This window comes from Manis javanica, chromosome 17 (genome assembly GCF_040802235.1).
Source record: "Manis javanica isolate MJ-LG chromosome 17, MJ_LKY, whole genome shotgun sequence".
Taxonomy (NCBI): domain Eukaryota; kingdom Metazoa; phylum Chordata; class Mammalia; order Pholidota; family Manidae; genus Manis; species Manis javanica.
In genome coordinates, this window is record NC_133172.1 from 14,322,305 (window position 1) to 14,339,114 (window position 16,810).

The window sequence follows — 16,810 nt, forward strand, 5'->3', positions numbered from 1 at the left end:
GTCTTTGAAGACAGACACTAGAGGGGAACCCCTATGGCTAAAGTCTCTCAAACAGTCCAACAACATTGCTGCTATGTTTGGTTTCTAAGGGACCAAGAACCTACCAACCCTGGAGGGTGACAAATGGAGCCAAAAATTGGCTAAGAGGTTCCAGGAAAAACTGCTCACTAGGCTCCCTTCCTTGCCTTCAAACAGTGAGAAGCGTCCCACAGACGGGAGGGACCTCTGGAGGCCTGCTCTCCTCATTCAGAAGCAGTGCTATGGAGTGAGTCAGACCTGGCTGAAACCTGGGTTTTCCTGCTGATACTTACTTGCTATGTGGACCTTGGGCAGTAACTCAGTTTGTTCCTCAGTGAAGCTTATTGTAAGAATAAAATGAAACAAACACCAAATGATTTCCCTCATTTGTGGACTATAACAACGAAGCAAAACTGAAGGAACAAAATAGCAGCAGACTCACAGACTCCAAGGCATTAGTGGTTACCAAAGGGGAGAGGTGGAGAAGGGTGGGTGGGGAGGGAGGGAGAAGGGGAATCTGGGGTATCATGATTGGTACATATGGTGTGTGTCAGGTCACGGGAAAGACAGTGTAGCTCAGAGAAGATAAATAGGGACTCTGTGGCATCTTACTACACTGGACAGTGACTACAATGGGGTATGGGGGAGGACTCAATAATAAGGGTGAATGTAATAACCACATTGCTTTTCTTGTGAAACCTTTATAAGAGTGTATATCAATGATACCTTAACAATAAAAAAAAGAATAAAATGAAACAGAATAAACAAAAATACCTAGTACAGTGCTCAGCATGTCTTCATATATCATATACTAATTAGTCACGTGCCAGGCTTATGATAACAGCTTTCTGTGGAAGAGCTCAATTGATCCTAAAAGCTTTACACATTCTATATATCATGTGTGTGTATTCACATATTATCCTCATTTTACAGATGATGAAACTGAGGCACAGAGGTGGTTAAGGAACATGCCCAAGACTGCACACAGCAAAGCTGAGATTTTCAAGGCCTGGCTTTAGACCTCTCACTTATTCCTGAGTATTATGCTACAGCCTCCTACAAGTTCCCTTCCATTGCCTAGACATGTGGGCAGAAATGTATACTCGTTAGCGCCAGTGTCTGGATAAATAAAGTGGTCCTATTAGTCTTCTTCCCCATTTTTAGCTGTTATACAGCATCCACCTAGGCCTTTGAGGAACTCATACTTTCTGAACAAGGCAATAGGCTAGTTACCTAAGGTTAACTCACTTATCTTGACCTGAGAACAGGAGAATGTCAGATGCCAACGAAGCTCAACTTCTCTCTTGTAAAAACAAACCATTATTTTCAGAAACTACTGAAATATATACACAAAATATGTATACTATTGCCTCAGTCAAGAATGAGGTTTCCATATGAATGGTCCTGGAGAAGGGAGGGAGAGAAGGGTAGAAGCCAGGCAGGGCCACCTGGAAGATAAGCACAGCCTGGGAGCTCTGGGAAAACATGGAGGAGAAAGCTGATGTCCCATCACACCCAATGTATGGCTGTCTCTTTTACTCATCCCACACTTAATCCCTCCCCTCTAAAACACTATCTTTGGCTCTCTTTCCCTTCATATCCTCTCATTTGGGAATGTAATCAAGTCCTAGAGATTCAAACATTACCTCTCTATGGACAACTCAGAATTTATTAAATCATCCTTGACTCTTCTCTTTCATAAGATCTATTCATCTGATCTTGACAAGTCTTTTTCTTAATGTCAGCTAAACTTACCCTCCTTTCTCCTTTCCAAAACTCAAGTGGCTCTGGGACCAGACTGCCTGGGTTGGGAACAGAAGCCTATCACTTACTACCTGCATAGTTTTGGGCAAGTGATTTCACTTTGCTGTGCCTGTTTCCTCATCTGTAAAATAGGTTTAATAATAGTACATACTCTCAGAGAGTTGTGAGGCATAAATATTCTTATAAGAGTTGTCAGCTATTATCATCATCCTGGGTTTCTATCTCTAATCCCATCATCAAGTCTTGTTTTCTCTATATCCAAGATATCTGCTTTCCTCTATTTTTACTACTGCCACTATACTCAAGTCACCATTCTTTCTTGTCTGGACAAATTTAACTTGCCTCCTGCTTCCATTCTTGCTCCCGTTTTCCTTGCACCAGTGAACTTTCTTTAAAAAAAAAAAGAAATCAGATCATGCCATTGTCTTCCTTTAAAAACCCTCTAATAGCTTCCCAATGCTTTTAAGTGAAGGTGTGAACTCCTCACCACGGCACCTAAGGCCCTACATGATCCCTCCTCTGTCAACCTATCCCACCCCATCCCCTCACCCTCATTTATGCTGTAGCCACACTGGCCTCTGCTGTCTTTGAACATATCTCAGGGCTTTTGTACCTGCTGACCCCTCTTCCTAAAATGCTCTTCTCCAGATCATCATATGGCTGGTTCCTTCTCAACAATCAGATCTGGGTTAATGTGTGCCCAATCTTCCTCATCTCCCCCAGTAAGAAGGTGCCTTTGGTCCAGTCTCATCAATAAAGGTGTTTCTTCAAAGGCTGCAGCTCTCCTAGAAATGCCTGGACTGTAAGATCCATGAGGGAAGGGAACACTGTGGCTGTATTACTCACTGCTGGTTTCAATGCCTAGCACTGCACCCTGGCATACAGCGGGCCCTCAATAAACATCTATGAAAAATTTCCCCACCTGCGGTAGTCCTTTTTTCACATATAACAAAATTTAGATTAGAATATCCCACTCCCAGATCGTCTCACAACTGGCGCCTTCTCATCTTTCAGGTTATCTGGTTCAGCTGTTACCTCCTCAAAGAGCCCAATTCTGACCAATCTGTGTACAGTGGCCCCTCTACCCTCTTCCACATTACTGCTTTATTTCCTTCACAGCATATATCATTACCTGATTTATTGTGTTTACACATCCTTTCTCCCATCAGAATATAAGCTCCACGAGTTCTAAGACCCTGTTTCATTCACTGCTGTATCTCTAGTACTGAGAAGAGTGCCTTCATAAACTGTTTAATTGCTTGAGACATTTGAGACTTGTATATATAATACACTGCTGTTTAGTAACTTGTCCTCAATCAGACTCTAATTCAACAGATTTACACTCAAACAAAATTCTACTCACAGTAATTTACTGAACCCTCTTCCAAAGTTCTGAGCCCTGGAAACCCAAAGTTGAGGTATGGGGTCGAATGCATAGATTGCACTACCCTGAGGCTACCACCAAACCAGGCCAATCATCTCGTTCCTGTCTAACCCACTGTGGTCCCAAAGGAAAAGTCTGGTTGGGTCACACTAACTATAAACTCTCTCTGGATCCATAGAGTAAAGAGTGCTTGGGGCTGGGCAACAGTGAGGAGGGGGATTGCCATCAGCACTCAGAAAAATGTCATGGGATGGAATCAGAGCCCTATCTGGCTCAGTAAGCAAGAAAGAGTTCCAGGGTATAGAACGTAAAACATGTCTCTAAGGATCTTCTGTCATCATGTCACACTTATTCAAGGAAGAAACTATTTTCAAACTGGCTCTCTAAGGAAAAAGTTTTCTTTCCACTGAGGCTGCTAAAGAGGTAGAATTTAAGCCTGGGTTGCTGGGGGCCACTTCTGTTGCCACAAAACAGAAATCTTTTGAGGATGGAGCCAATTCAGTGGAGAAATGAACAGTTACTGAGAAGATTGCATGAACTCCTGGATACAGCCAGGTCTGAAGTCATCCCAGCTCAGGATCTTTCAGTAAACATGAGCTGATTAATTCTCTCTTGATTAAACCAATTTGAACTAAGGTTCTGCCACCTGTCTTTAGAGTACTGGCTGATGTCTGTTTTTTGTTTTTTTTGTGTGTGGGGGGTGGTGGGCGACACTGAGCTCTTATGTGCAGGGCACTGTACTTAAATGCATTAACTTAAACCTTGTAATAATTCAACGACAAAGGATTATCATTACTACCTTCATTTTTTAGCTGTGGAAACTAAGGATTAGAGACATCAAGTAACTTGTCCAGGGTCCCAAAAAAGTGACAGTGTGAGATACCAATCCTGTCTGGCCTCAGAGTCTGTGTACTTAACTACTACACTACAACATTCCATTGCACCAAACCCTGGCTGAACAGAAAATCTAACTCTCTGACTTAAGGTACTATCATTTTGGGACAGACAGGGCCCACAGACCTTCTATTTGTGCCATCTGTCCTCAATTTCATCATTTGCAAAATGAGGATAATAGTAGTTTAACTACTTTATAGGGTTCAGTGAATATGAGACACCAAATGTTATGTCTTAAACAGTCACTGGCAGACAGTAATTACTCAATAAACAGTAGACATCAATATCACTACTCTATGGTAACTAAAGTGCATTGGAAAATACAATGCAGATGGAAGAGATCTGTTTTCTTTCATTTCTGTCCTTTTGGGTAGAGAAGAGATGTATGGGTGAGAAATGAGATTTTCTTGTCTCTGACCCACTGCAACAGCTATTACCTCTACCTGGAAGGCTACTTAGCATTGTTCCAAATCCTGTGGAACATCACCCAGCCCAAAGACCACCTTTTCCATGAAGTTTTTCCAAATAAAGGGCCCCATTTCTCACTGCCGAATTTCCACAATATATAACTTGTACTTCATGTTCTGCCCCATGTACCTGCCCAATCCCTCTACTGTATTGTGACCTCCCTGAAGGCAGGCCCCAGTGTTTATCCTGTAGTCTGTTACCTCTTCTCAGTCCTAGAGAGAAGCAGAATCCTTTGTAGAAAGTTGAGAGCGCTGTGGAAGCCCCAGACTTATAAAGGCTGACAGGGAGCTAAGAAGAGAACCAGGATGGGGTGAGGCAGGTCACCAAGAATAGGACCTGGTGTACCTCAGAATCAGGAGGCAATACAAAGAAAAGTCCCATAGACAGGAGCAGGTGGGAGAGGAGGAGAGGAAAAGGGGGCTGGACAGAGAAGAAAGGGAGGTGAGAGGACAGGAGAGGGTGGTAAAGGTGTACTGAACCTGAATGGGGAGTAAGACCTGAGGAACTTACGAGATTTCTGGCCAAATGCAGAAGGAAGAGCTGCCCATTCTCCAAAGATTCCCAGTAACTTAGAGGGCAGATGTTACCTTGTGGGATTCAAAGAAGAATAAGACACAGCCCAATACTTGCTGAACTCGCAGTCCAGTGAGGATGAGCGGGCAAGTACATGAAAAGCTACAAGGGAGAAGGTGAGTGGGGCTCTTAGATATACAATGGTGGACAGCATGACACAGAAAATTTTTAAATGACTTCACAGTGCCCTAAGGGGAGGGTGCCTATGGGGAGAGGAATAGGTGAGAAGAAGAGATGAACATGTGTGTTCAAGGAGGTAGCAATTTGAAGCAGAAGCATCAAATGGGGGTAGGGTGTGGAGGGGTACAGACGAAGCCAGTAAGAGAAAGTGCTGAGGAAGATCTGAAAGAAAAGGAGTCATTTAAAGTTGGAATGTGAAGTGACTGCTCAGAGGGTGGGGTAACTTTTGGAGAAGCCAGAATCCTTTCAAGGAGGAGGAGTTTTTCTGGAAAATGAGGACTCCACAAAGGGGACTCCCAGGGAAAAGGTGGTAGGCTGTGGGGCACCAAATTATACCCTGACGCATCTTCCAGGGTGCTTCCTGTGGAGAAAGGGAAATCCTCCTAGAGGGCAGTGATTCTCAAACTCGAGCATGCATCAGAAAATACTAGGTGGGTTCCTAAAAGCAGATTGCTGGGCCCTACTCCCAGGTTTTCATACTTAGCAGGTCTGCAATGGAACCTAATAATTTGCATTTCTAATGAGTTCTTAGGTGATGCTGCTGCTGCTGGTCGAGGTACCAAGCTTTGAGAACCAGGGCTACAGAGGATGGGATTCTTTAGTGAGGAGGCCCTCAAAGGGGAAAGGAAGGAGGCTTCTGAAAGGAAAATGGGAGGAACCCTGAAGAAGTTATCAAGGGTCTCTCAATCACTGAAGGGAGAGTCTCTAAGGATGGAACCTAAGAAAAACAGCATGAGAGAAATGTCTCTGAGGGCTGGGATTTCAAAGGGTGAGGGTGTCTCTTGAGAGCCTTTTATTAAAAGGAGACATGGAGGGGGGGAGGCAGGGAGTCTGGAGCACATTGGGAGCCTCTGAAGGATACCAGGGGAAGAAGGTTCATATCTGACAAGGATTTCTAAGTTGACTTCAGAGGAAAGAGAATGGAAGAGATGAGAGGGTGTAAATAGCGGTTCTGAAGGAGTAACTCTGACAGGGTTCTGAATAAGGTTTCTTGGGGATGTCAGAGTTCTGAAGAAGTCTTAGGAAGTGCTGGGGGTTCGGTTGTTGATGCAGGGCAATTTTGGAGAAAATTCTCTAAAGAGTATCTAGAGGGAGGTGTGGTCTTCTGACAGAAATTTTGGTACTGAACAGGATGACAGTGGTGTTTTTTAGGAACTCGAGAGCTCAGATGAAGAGAAACCTCCAAGTAGTCTCTTAATGGGCATGATATGAGGAATGTGGGAATGTCAGAGTAGAGGGTTTTTCAGAAAGTTTTGGGACTTTCTAAATGCAGGAGATCAGAGAGGGAAGACTGGGTGGTGAGGGGGTCTTCTACAGAGAGCACTAGAGGATTTGAGGGAATCTGTAGGGGAAATTCAGAGAGGGAAATCTCTAGAAAATGTTTCAGTAAAGTAAGAGGTCTCTGAGTAGTGATTCAAGGGATTCTAAAGGGATTGTTGGAAGGGTCTCTGGGAGGAATCTCAAGGGCTTATCTCAGGAGGGCTAGAGAGGGTTGCTAGAGGTCTTGAAAAACTGCACCTCAGAGGGGTCATGAGAAGGTCTCAGGGTTTACAGGGGTTGTGAAGAGGGCCTTTAAAAACTTCATGTGAAAGTAGGTCTAGAAAGGAGGATTTTTAGGGTTATCCAAAGGAAGTTGTAGAGAATATCAGAGACTATGAGGGAACTTTTTGGAATCCTGAAGAAATTTTTGCAACATGTGGTACAGGTTACTGGGAAAGATATGGGACACATAAATGGGGTTTTGGAAGAGACTTTTGGAATATGGGAGAAGAGTTCTCCAGAGATTTCACGGAATCTCTGAAGATTTTTGGGTAAGTGGGTGGGTGCATGGGGTCTTGGGGAGAAGTTCTTTGGGGTGTGTGAGGGTGATCTGTAGAGCATTTCAGGACGGTGAGATTTGGAGGACATGAGGAGATTTGGGGAGAGGTTTCTGGGATCTGTGGAAGGGTCCAAAGGTATGAATTTGGTATATGTGAAAGGGGAGTGTATATGGGAGATGGCTGGTGCTGGTGGGATCCTGCAGGTGTTTTGGGGATCTGAGGACATTTCAGGACATCTCTGAGGAAGACTTTCAGGGTACATCAGGGGCATTCTGAAGGCCTGGCAGGGGAGGGGCTCTGATATTTGGGGGCTCTGTGTGGAAAATCTTCTAAGCCATTTCTGGTATGGGGATAGGTGGGAGGGAAAATTCTTGGGATGTGAGAGGGAGAGGTCTGAGGGAGATTGTCGGGATCTGTGAAGTAGGTATCTGGGGGAGTTTTGGAATGTACGGGGTCTGAGGGATTTCAGGGAGACTGAAGATTTTTAGGGCTTACGAAGGAGGCTCCTGGAGAAGATCTCTGACACATATTGTTGGCATATATGAGGAGTGGCCTCCGGGAAATATCTCTGAACGAGGAGGATGGGGGATTTGGGGACACGCGGCGGGGGGGTGGTCTAATGGGCAAGATTTTTTGAGACAGATGACGGTCTCTGGAGAAGAACTGGAAACGGTAGGACGGTCTCTCGGGAAGGCTTTCGGACAGTCTATCGGAGAGAATGGGCGTTCCCAGGGGTTTCGAGGTAGAATTGGGAGGATGGTCTGTGGGACTGCCCCCTCCCCCCAGGGAGGTGTTCGAGGTACATCTCCTAGCCCAGGCCCTCAGCGATCCCGAGGGTGTGAGGATTTGGGAGGGAAGCTTCTGAAGTGGCCTGTGAAGGCTCTTCGGGAACGGGTAGGAAGTCTCTCGAGGGCCGGGACCCCGGAGGCCCGCGCTCCGCGCTCGCCGCCGCCCGCGGCTCGGGGTCCCTGAGGGGGCGGGGCCGCCCGCGCGGCCTGGGGCGCCCTGAGGTGAGCTCCGCGCGCCCCGACCCGCCGCCGCCCCGATTCCGCCCGGCCCTGTTTGCGACTCACCGCCTTGGCCGTCTTGGCCGCCGCCGCCGTTCGGGCCTCCTCAGGCCACCGCCACCGCCGTCGCCCCCTCTCCACCTCGCAGGCTCCCCTCCCTCCTCCCGCACCGACCACCGCCGCCGCCGCCGCCGCCGCCGCCACCGCCGTCGCGCTGCGTCACCGCGCCGTGCGTCACCGCCCCTGGCCCCGCCCCGCCAGGGCCCCTGGGCGCCGGCATTAGCTTACGCCGCGGGGACGAACGGCGCGCCAGCCAACGGGCAGCGACGGCAGCGCGAAGGGTGGGAGGTGTGCGCCGAGAGAGGCGGGGTCCTGGCAGAGAGGGGAGCGACAGGGGTTGAGCGAGGCCCAAGAGGCCCGCCTTCTGCTCAGTGGGATTGGCCCGTCCCTGGGCTGACGAGCAGTCGCTGGGCCAGGGCGGCGGGCGGGGCGCGCGCCGCGTTGCTACGGGCAACGGGCCCGACGAAGCCCGGGATTGGGCCTCCCGTCCCGCAGGGGGCAGTCTCGCCCGCGTCTCCCTCCACGGCTCCCAGCTAGGTCACAATTCCTGATTGTGGCGTTCACGGCAACCCTCCATTCCCCTCGAGCTCACCCCGCCTCGAGCCCCCGACTCTACTGGTTACGGGTTGGCGCCCGGAGTTCTGGAGTCTCAGTTTTCTCACCGCGCCCCTCTCCGAGCATTCTGCTTCGTCTCTCAAACGGGAGGATTCATAGGATGCTTATAGAGTGCTTGGCACAAAGGAGACCGACAACAAATGGGAGTTGTCGCCATGACCATTGTAATCTGTTCATTCCACAAACTTTCCTTGATCTGGGTGAACTAAGCGGAGTGGGAGACCTCACCCAGAATGTGACAAGAGACAAGCTTGTTAGAGGAATGCAAGGAAATACAGTCGGGTTGGATGGAGTGTAGAGTTCAAGGCAGGAAGTGATGAAAATTAAACAGTGGTCAGATGTTTGACCAGTTGAGGGACTTCGGGTTTGTCCTGAGGGCACCGGGGAGCCATGGAAGAGCTTCGAGCCAGTGAGGGTCAAGGACAGTTGGGAGTTTGGAAAGATGTCTCTCGCTTTTTTATGGAGGATGGATTGGAAGGAACAGAACTGGGAGCTTTGAGACCAGGGAAGCAGCTGAGGTGGGAGAGGGACGTTTGCACCAGGGCGCGACTGTGGTAAGGGAAGGGAAGGTATGGGTGGGACAGACAGCCAGGAGGCCCAGTGAAGCTGCCCTGGGACTGGCTGGCTGCAGAGGGGATGAGGGAGAAATCCAAGACAAGACCTTCTGGCTCGGAGAATCGGGGGTTGGTGGGCCTCTCTGAGAAGGACATACAGAGGAGACGTAGATTTGGCAAGATGTTGAGCCCAGTGTGGGCCACTAGGCAGCAGTGTCACGGAGGCTCTTCAATCCTTGAATCTGGGGCTTGAGAGAGAAATTGGAGATGGAAACTAAGATTTGAGGATCATCAAAGATGCTAACAACCTGTGGGATAATAGTGAAGAATGAACTAGCCTGGGGAGTGTATGAAAGAGGAATGGAGACATGGAGTTGACAGAATCCTGAGAAAAGGAGACATATGAAATTTGAGCAAAGAAATCAACACTCAACAAAGATAGAAGAGGAGCCAGAGAGAGGGGAGGAAAACCAGGAGAGTGTGGTATCACAGACCCTAAGGAAAGGTCATTTCAAACTAAGGTAGAGGATATCACAAACCCAACCATGCCTACCCTCTATGTGTAAGCCACAACTTTCACACCATAGAGAATGGCTGTGCTCAGTAGATGCTGGTTCATTTATTCATTCAGTAATATTTCTTAAGTACCCAGTATGTGCCAGGCACTGCTTACCATGCTAGAAATTCAACAGTGAACAAAGCAGAAAACCTCTACTTTGACAAAGCTTACACAAATTCTAGTTGGGGGAGATTAAATAAATAAATACAATGTAACTTGGTGATAATTACTATGGAGAAAAATAAAGCAAGCTGAGGGAATGGAGTGATGGGGTCAGCACTATTTTAGATGGGGAAAGGCCTTTTTGATCAGGTGAGATTTGAACAGAAATATGAAGGAATGAAAGGATTAAACTATGGGGGAAAGAAGGTTTCAGACAGGGAACAGCAGGTGCAAAGGCCCACTGGCAGGATCACTCACAGAACCACAAAGAGGCTGGTGGCTGGAGTGGAGTAACCAAAGAGGAGGGTAGTGGAAGGCAACGTGCAAGAGGAGGGAGGAGGGTGGTGGCAGATAATTTAGAGTTTTAAAGGTCAGTGTAAGGACTTTTGTTTTTATTCAAATAACACAGGAGTCATGGGAGGGTTTTGAGAGAAGAGGTATATTATCTGACTTGGCTTTTACTAGGATTCTTCTGGAAATCCTATGAATAATAGTGTGAAGAGTGAAGGCAAAGGATCAGGAAACAATGATGCTGTTGCAAGAATTCAGGCAGGAGATGGAGGTGGACAGGATCAGGATATGGTCTGTGAAGTGGGAAAAAATGGACAGGTTTTGATTATATTTTGAAGTTCAAAGTTGACAAGTTCTGATGTACATTGTGAGAGGGATGAGAAGGGTCAAGGATGACTCTAAGACATCCAAGGAAAGATGTCAAGGTTGGATGTAGGAGTCTAGAGTTGAGGGAGAGGTCCAGGCTATAGTAATTGAGATCAGGAGAGCAGGGTAGATGGAAAAGGGGACCAAGGACTGAGCCTTGGGATGCTTCAGTGTTAAAAGGAAGAATCAGCAAGACAGATTGAGAAGGAGAAACCAGAGCAGTCAGAGAAAAAACAGGCCAGGGTGTTATCCTGAACATAAGTAAAGAAAGGGTTTCAGGGCACAGAGAGCAATGGGTTGAATCTGATGCAGCTGACAGGTCATGTCAGATAAGAACTGAGGAATGACCACAGAGGTCACTGCTGGCCCTGACAAAAGTGTGTCAGTGGAGAGGCACAGGAGTGAGAATCTGCTGGGAGAGGGTTAAAGGGCAAATTAGGAGGAGAAACTGGAGGCAGCAAGTGTAGACGATTCTTTCAGGAAGTTATGCTAAAAAGGGAAGGAAGTGAATGGGCAGTGACTGGATGGGCGATACAGTGTTTAGTTCTTAAGATGGATGAAATACTACCATGAAAAAAGATCCAGTAGAGATGGGAACATGAGTGATGGGGGGGAGAGGGAAAATGTCTGCGTGATGTCCTGAGTAGGTGAGAGGGGGCAGGACCCAGTACCCAAGCAGAGGGGGCCCCTACTATGGATGAAAGCCAGTGCAGCAGGCCAGACAAGGCAGGGCTGGGACCTGTGAGCATTCTCTTTTGTTTGCTTATTTTTCTCACTGAAATATACAGCAGTTTCCCATAAATTACTTCCCTTTTATTTCTCCTTCAGATGACAGGACATTATATTGATTTATTTTGGAATTATATGTATATAAGTAGGTTACATTATCTAGGAATTTCATTTTGGGATGGGAAAGGGGGCAATATGAAATGCCCTGAATGAAAAAGGGGTGCTAGTCTGGCAGGATTGAACACCATTATTGTAGGGGCTGTTATAAGGTCCACAGGGTTGAATAACTACATGAAAAATGCGTCATTCTCTGGGAGCTATGGAGTCTCTTCTCCATTTCTTCATCAACACAATAGGTGGCAGTTTGACTAGGAAATGTCTCCAACCTCCCCTTTTCAGCTCTGGAATTAAAATATTCCAAATGAAATTTGGATCTGGGTGATGGTTACATGAGTGTATACACATGTCAAGCTGTGCACTTAGAGTTGTAAATTTTATTGTATCTCAATATAAAAAAATAATAATGAAAAAATGAAAAGAGGTGCAAATTAAAAACAAAAAGCCCAGATGAGGGGAAATCCAAGAAGGCTTCCTGAAGGAGGGGTGGAGCTAATTAACTCATTGTTTCCTGTGTATTTAACATGTCCACCATGCTGGGAGATCTGAAGCTATTTTATCCTCACAACAATTTTGAATTAGACGGGTGAAGTTACTTAGCTAGGATCATACAGCAAAGCAGCATTTAAACCCTGGTTCTGGGTGACTGTGAAGCCTGGGAGGTTCTGACAGACAAAGGGAAGGAAGAAGGGGGAGGAGCCCTCTGTGACAGTTGTCCCAGAATGGGTATAAACAGGATGTGGTGGTAGATGAAACCTTTCCCCTACCTCACACCCCACCCTCTGCAGCCCTGGTCCCCACCCCTAGAAGATAGTGGAACTGAGAAGAGGCCTGTGGACAGAAAAGTCATGGTCAGAGGGCCAGGGGTTGCATGGAAAGGGCTAGGGGCTGGGGTGGGGCTGGGGCTGGGAGGGTGCCTGGGTGAAGGTCAAGCTGTGGGATGGAAGTCAGGGCTGAGAGGCGGTCCCCACTGAAGTAAATGGCCTGACTGGGGGAAGAGAGATGGTGGTTCCGGGGTTAGCTGCAGGAAAGCAGGTCCTTGGGTCTCCTTGGGTGTTGCCAAAGGGTATCTGCCCAGAGGGGTTGGAGTCCAGCCACTGCTCTGTGATCCAAGTGTATGCCCTGGCAAGGGGCAGCATCTGTCCCGAGGAAAGGGCACCTTTTCCTTACATTCCCAAAGGCATCCTGATGACTACTGGCCACCTTGTCATTAGTAAATGGAGAAACTGAGGTTTGGGGAAGGGAGCAGGGGCTGAGGCCATGCCAACTCAGCTCCTCCTGGGCTCTTCTGGCAGTCTGACTCCCTGGTGGTGTGTGAGGTGGACCCAGAGCTAAAGGAAAAGCTGAGGAAATTCCGCTTCCGAAAAGAGACGGACAATGCAGCCATAATAAGTAAGTGTCATCTTCCCCCAAGGAAGCATGGAAGGTGGTGGTGGGGACTGGCAAGGAGGACTTGGCAAGTGCGAGGATGGATGGGCAGGGCATCTAACTCCTGCATGCCATCCCTCCCTAGTGAAGGTGGACAAAGACCGGCAGATGGTGGTGCTGGAGGAAGAATTTCAGGTGAGGGGCTGGGGTGGTTGGGATCCAAAAAAATACAGGGTTGGAGAAGCCCTGGGAGACCCAAGGGACTGGAACTGATGCTAAAAGCCTGGCATAGGGGGCCAGAACCAGCTGGAGGTCAAGTTCCAGCTCAGCTGTGTCTCCAGACAAGAGGCTCCTCCCATACGGGTGTCTATTTCCTCTCCTGTGAAACAGGGATAACAATACCTACTGCTTAGGGGTGTTTGTGAATTAAATGATTTAATCCATGTAATGGGTTTAGAAGAAGTGGCACCTAGTATATACTCAGTAAAGTGATGATAATGATAACTTAAAGAGTTTCCAGGTAAGTTAACAAAAAGCTAGCAGAAATCCTTTATGAAAGGGTAGACCCCACCTTCTCTTGGCCTCACTGTCTCCATTAGTAACATGGAGATGATAAGAAGGCTTACTTCCTAGTGTCTGGTGAGGATTTAGGAAGGGATCCATGGAGACAGAGGCTGAAGCTGCTTGACAGGGTAGTGGGATCGGCTAGGTGCTGGGCTAGGTACTCTGAAAGGAAGTATGGTGGAGTGGTTACAGTTTGAACCCAGATTCAAATCTGAACTCTGTTGTTCACTCTCTGAGCAACATTGGGCAAGTGTCTTAATGCCTCTGGGCCTCAGTCTGCTCATTTATAAAGTGCAGATAATAATCAGACTTACCCTGTAGGCTTCTGGGAGAGGTCAGTGAGTTAATCCATGTGTTTCTTAAACCAGTGCTTTGGCACATAGTAAATGCTTTTTTAATGGAAGTCTTTTCATCTCTGCATTCTTTTTGCCCCAGAACATTTCTCCAGAGGAACTAAAAACAGAGTTGCCAGAGAGACAGCCCAGGTATCCTATGGGGTGGAAGAGGGTGGGGTCAGGCCTTTGGGAGAGGGGTGATGCCAAAGGAACAGACTGAGGGACTGCTTGGGTTCCAGTCCCATTCATAGGCTTGGGATCTATGTTTGAGGACTTTTGTCTGCATGCTCATATTTTATTGCAGAATTTCACACTGTTGGTCATACATGATGTTAGAGCTTGCTTTTCTTTCTTTCTTTCTTTTTTTTTTTGGTACAAAATTTGCCAGCATTTGGCTTCAACATTACCCTTGCTTTGTTTAAAAAAAAGTTTTCCTTCTTTTTCAATGCTTGGGAATACTTGGGGTAGCAAAGGAATTATCTGACCTTTACTAATCGGGGAGAATCTTGTGTGAAGCCACATGAGCCTGGTGCTTTTTGTGTGGAGGAACCCTTCAACACTTCTATGCAAACCAGTCAGTTTAGATTTTTCATCTTGACGGAGGTGAATTTTGGGTGCCCCAGGATTATGAGCCTCATTCCCAGGCTCTAGATCTCAGCCAGGACCAGCTTCCTGAGCATCTGACAAGTGCAGTCAAAAGGGAGCCTTGGATGTGGAGGTTAATGCTCTGTGGCTGTCTGACATCTGGAAATTCTTTATAGTTTAATCTTTGAATTTGTGTTTTGTGTGAAGTCCAATGTGCTAAGGGCTTTGCTCACACAAGGTCTCCACTCCAGCCCTGGACAGGTTCTCACTGGGCTCTCACTCATTCCCTGCCCTGCCCAGGGAGTGCTGCTGCCCTCTACCCCAGACAGGTGCCTAAGTACAGATGCCAGGATGGTTGGGGTCAGGGTCAGCACACACCCCTCATATGACAAGTGGGATCTACACTCCTCCTGCAAGTGTCCAAATCCCTCAAAGAACCTGACTTTAAGTAGCAGATTTAGAAAGACAATGATCAGTCTGGAGAGAGACTTCAGAAGAAAGGAGAAAGCTTTTCTCCTGTCTTTTGAACAGAGGGCCCCACATTTTCATTTTGCACTGGGCTTGGCAAAATATGTAACTGGCCCTGGTCTTAGCCCCTAGATCAGGAACACTGGACAGTATTGCATAGAGCTTGAGCACTGACACCCTCCCTCTGCATTTACTGGGTTCAGATCTTGTCTGTATAGAATCTTGGGCAAGTGACTTCACCTCTCTAGGCCTCAGTTTTCCCATCTGTAGTATGGGAATAATAGTAGAACCTATATCATAGGGTTGTTGTGAGTCAAATAAGCACTTGCTATTATTGTTATTTTTAATCTTATGTTTGAGGCCACTATCCTGGGCCTCAGTTGTTAACCTTAGACTCTCAAGACTCAGGCAAGACTTCAAGATCATGGACTCAGGCAATGGGCTTTGGGCCTGGGCTCCAGGCTGAAGTCCTGAGTTTCTATTCCCTTTTACTTGGTAGATTCGTGGTTTACAGCTACAAGTATGTGCATGAGGATGGCCGAGTGTCCTACCCCTTATGTTTCATCTTCTCCAGCCCTGTGGGTGAGACACAGCTCTATCTGTCCTGAGAAGAGGGTCTTAGGCTGTGTGTGGGGTGCGTGAGCATGTGTATGTAAGTGCAGGTATGTATGATTGTGTGTATGTGTGTGTGTGAATGTGTGCAGGTGCCTGTGTGAGTGTGAGAGTATACGTGTGACTTGGTGGGTGTGTGGCATGTGGGGTGTGTGGGTGTGAGTGCTGGGAGGGCAGTGTGGTGGAGGTAGGGGCTCAGATTCCTTAAAAGCGTATCCACCCCACTCAGTCCCGAGGCGTGTAAGCAAACCCACCTCTTCCTTTTACTTAGAAATCCCTGCCTGGCCTTTAAACCCATCTCCAGGGACCCTCAGAATAACTTCCAGCCTCTAAACAAACACAGAAACTTTGAGTATAGCCTCCAGGGGCCTGCTTAGAACAGTTCCTGGGACCCTTAGAAGACTCCAGGGCCTGCAGGACACACTAGGGCCTTAGAGAACACCCTAGTGTCCCCCTGTTATGTTTCTTTTTCTTCTTTTCCATGCAGGCTGTAAGCCCGAGCAACAGATGATGTATGCAGGGAGCAAAAACCGGCTGGTACAGACAGCAGAGCTCACAAAGGTCTGGGCCTGGGGCAGAGGCTCCAGAGTGTTAGGGAGGAAGAAGCTGTGGGTCTTCTGGGTCTGATGGAGGAGGAGGTTGGAAGGCTGGGTTGGTGGCTCCGAGGGAGGAAGGAGCCGGAGTCCTCGCTCTCTCAGTTCCTGAATGGATCGTAATTCTGAGCATTCTCTCTGCCCAGGTGTTTGAAATCCGCACCACTGATGACCTCACTGAGGCCTGGCTCCAAGAGAAGTTGTCTTTCTTTCGTTGACCTCTGGGCTGGGGACCTGCATTCCTGATGTCTGAGTCTCCAAAGGAATTGGGGACTCAGACTCCTTCGACCTGAACGTCTGAGACCCTAAAGAAATTAAAATACAAGAACTCAGATATCCTCAGTTCTGGCTCAGTTTGTTTTTTATTGTGGGCAACGGCCGGCAGTCTCTGCAGTACCAGCTTTGCGCCAGCAGAGGGCAGGCATGCCCGCTGAGTCCCGGGAGGAAAGGATACCAGTTTCTCAGAAAGAAAAGGAGGGGCTTATAGGGGTTTCTAGGGGAGAATGGGTGCCTGGAGAAATTAGGGGAATGTCAGAAATCCATGGAGGGGCCACTGTCAAGGGGAATAAAGATACCTGGGTCTCTGAGAGTAAAGGAGACAGAGTGCCTGTTTCTTTTCCTTCCCACAGTAGCTCCAGAGTCTAGCAGGCATTAGCCAGCGCTGAATACTACTTTCCTCAGTGAGCCCCCAGGCAGGAAGAACTTAAAGGGAGAAAAGTTGTTG

At 47.6% G+C, this 16,810-nt stretch overlaps 2 protein-coding genes across 4 annotated transcripts in view; one reads left to right on the forward strand and one right to left on the reverse strand.

The window, feature by feature from the left end:
- The window catches only part of SAMD4B (sterile alpha motif domain containing 4B), a 37,501-nt gene extending 29,170 nt beyond the window's left edge, over positions 1 to 8,331 (reverse strand). For all 3 annotated transcript variants that reach the window (XM_037021686.2, XM_037021685.2, XM_017656399.3), the window contains exon 1: positions 8,175 to 8,331. The gene's annotated coding sequence lies outside the window, so the exon portion shown is untranslated. The remainder of the gene's footprint in view (positions 1 to 8,174) is intronic.
- A 3,939-nt stretch (positions 8,332 to 12,270) lies between these two features.
- On the forward strand, positions 12,271 to 16,428 carry GMFG (glia maturation factor gamma). The gene is made up of 7 exons (XM_017656397.3): positions 12,271 to 12,412; positions 12,857 to 12,953; positions 13,075 to 13,124; positions 13,929 to 13,978; positions 15,381 to 15,463; positions 15,981 to 16,054; positions 16,233 to 16,428. The coding sequence occupies exons 1-7, from the start codon at positions 12,311 to 12,313 to the stop codon at positions 16,302 to 16,304; spliced, it is 528 nt and encodes a 175-aa protein (XP_017511886.1). The 5' UTR covers positions 12,271 to 12,310; the 3' UTR covers positions 16,305 to 16,428.
- Positions 16,429 to 16,810: the final 382 nt, after the last annotated feature.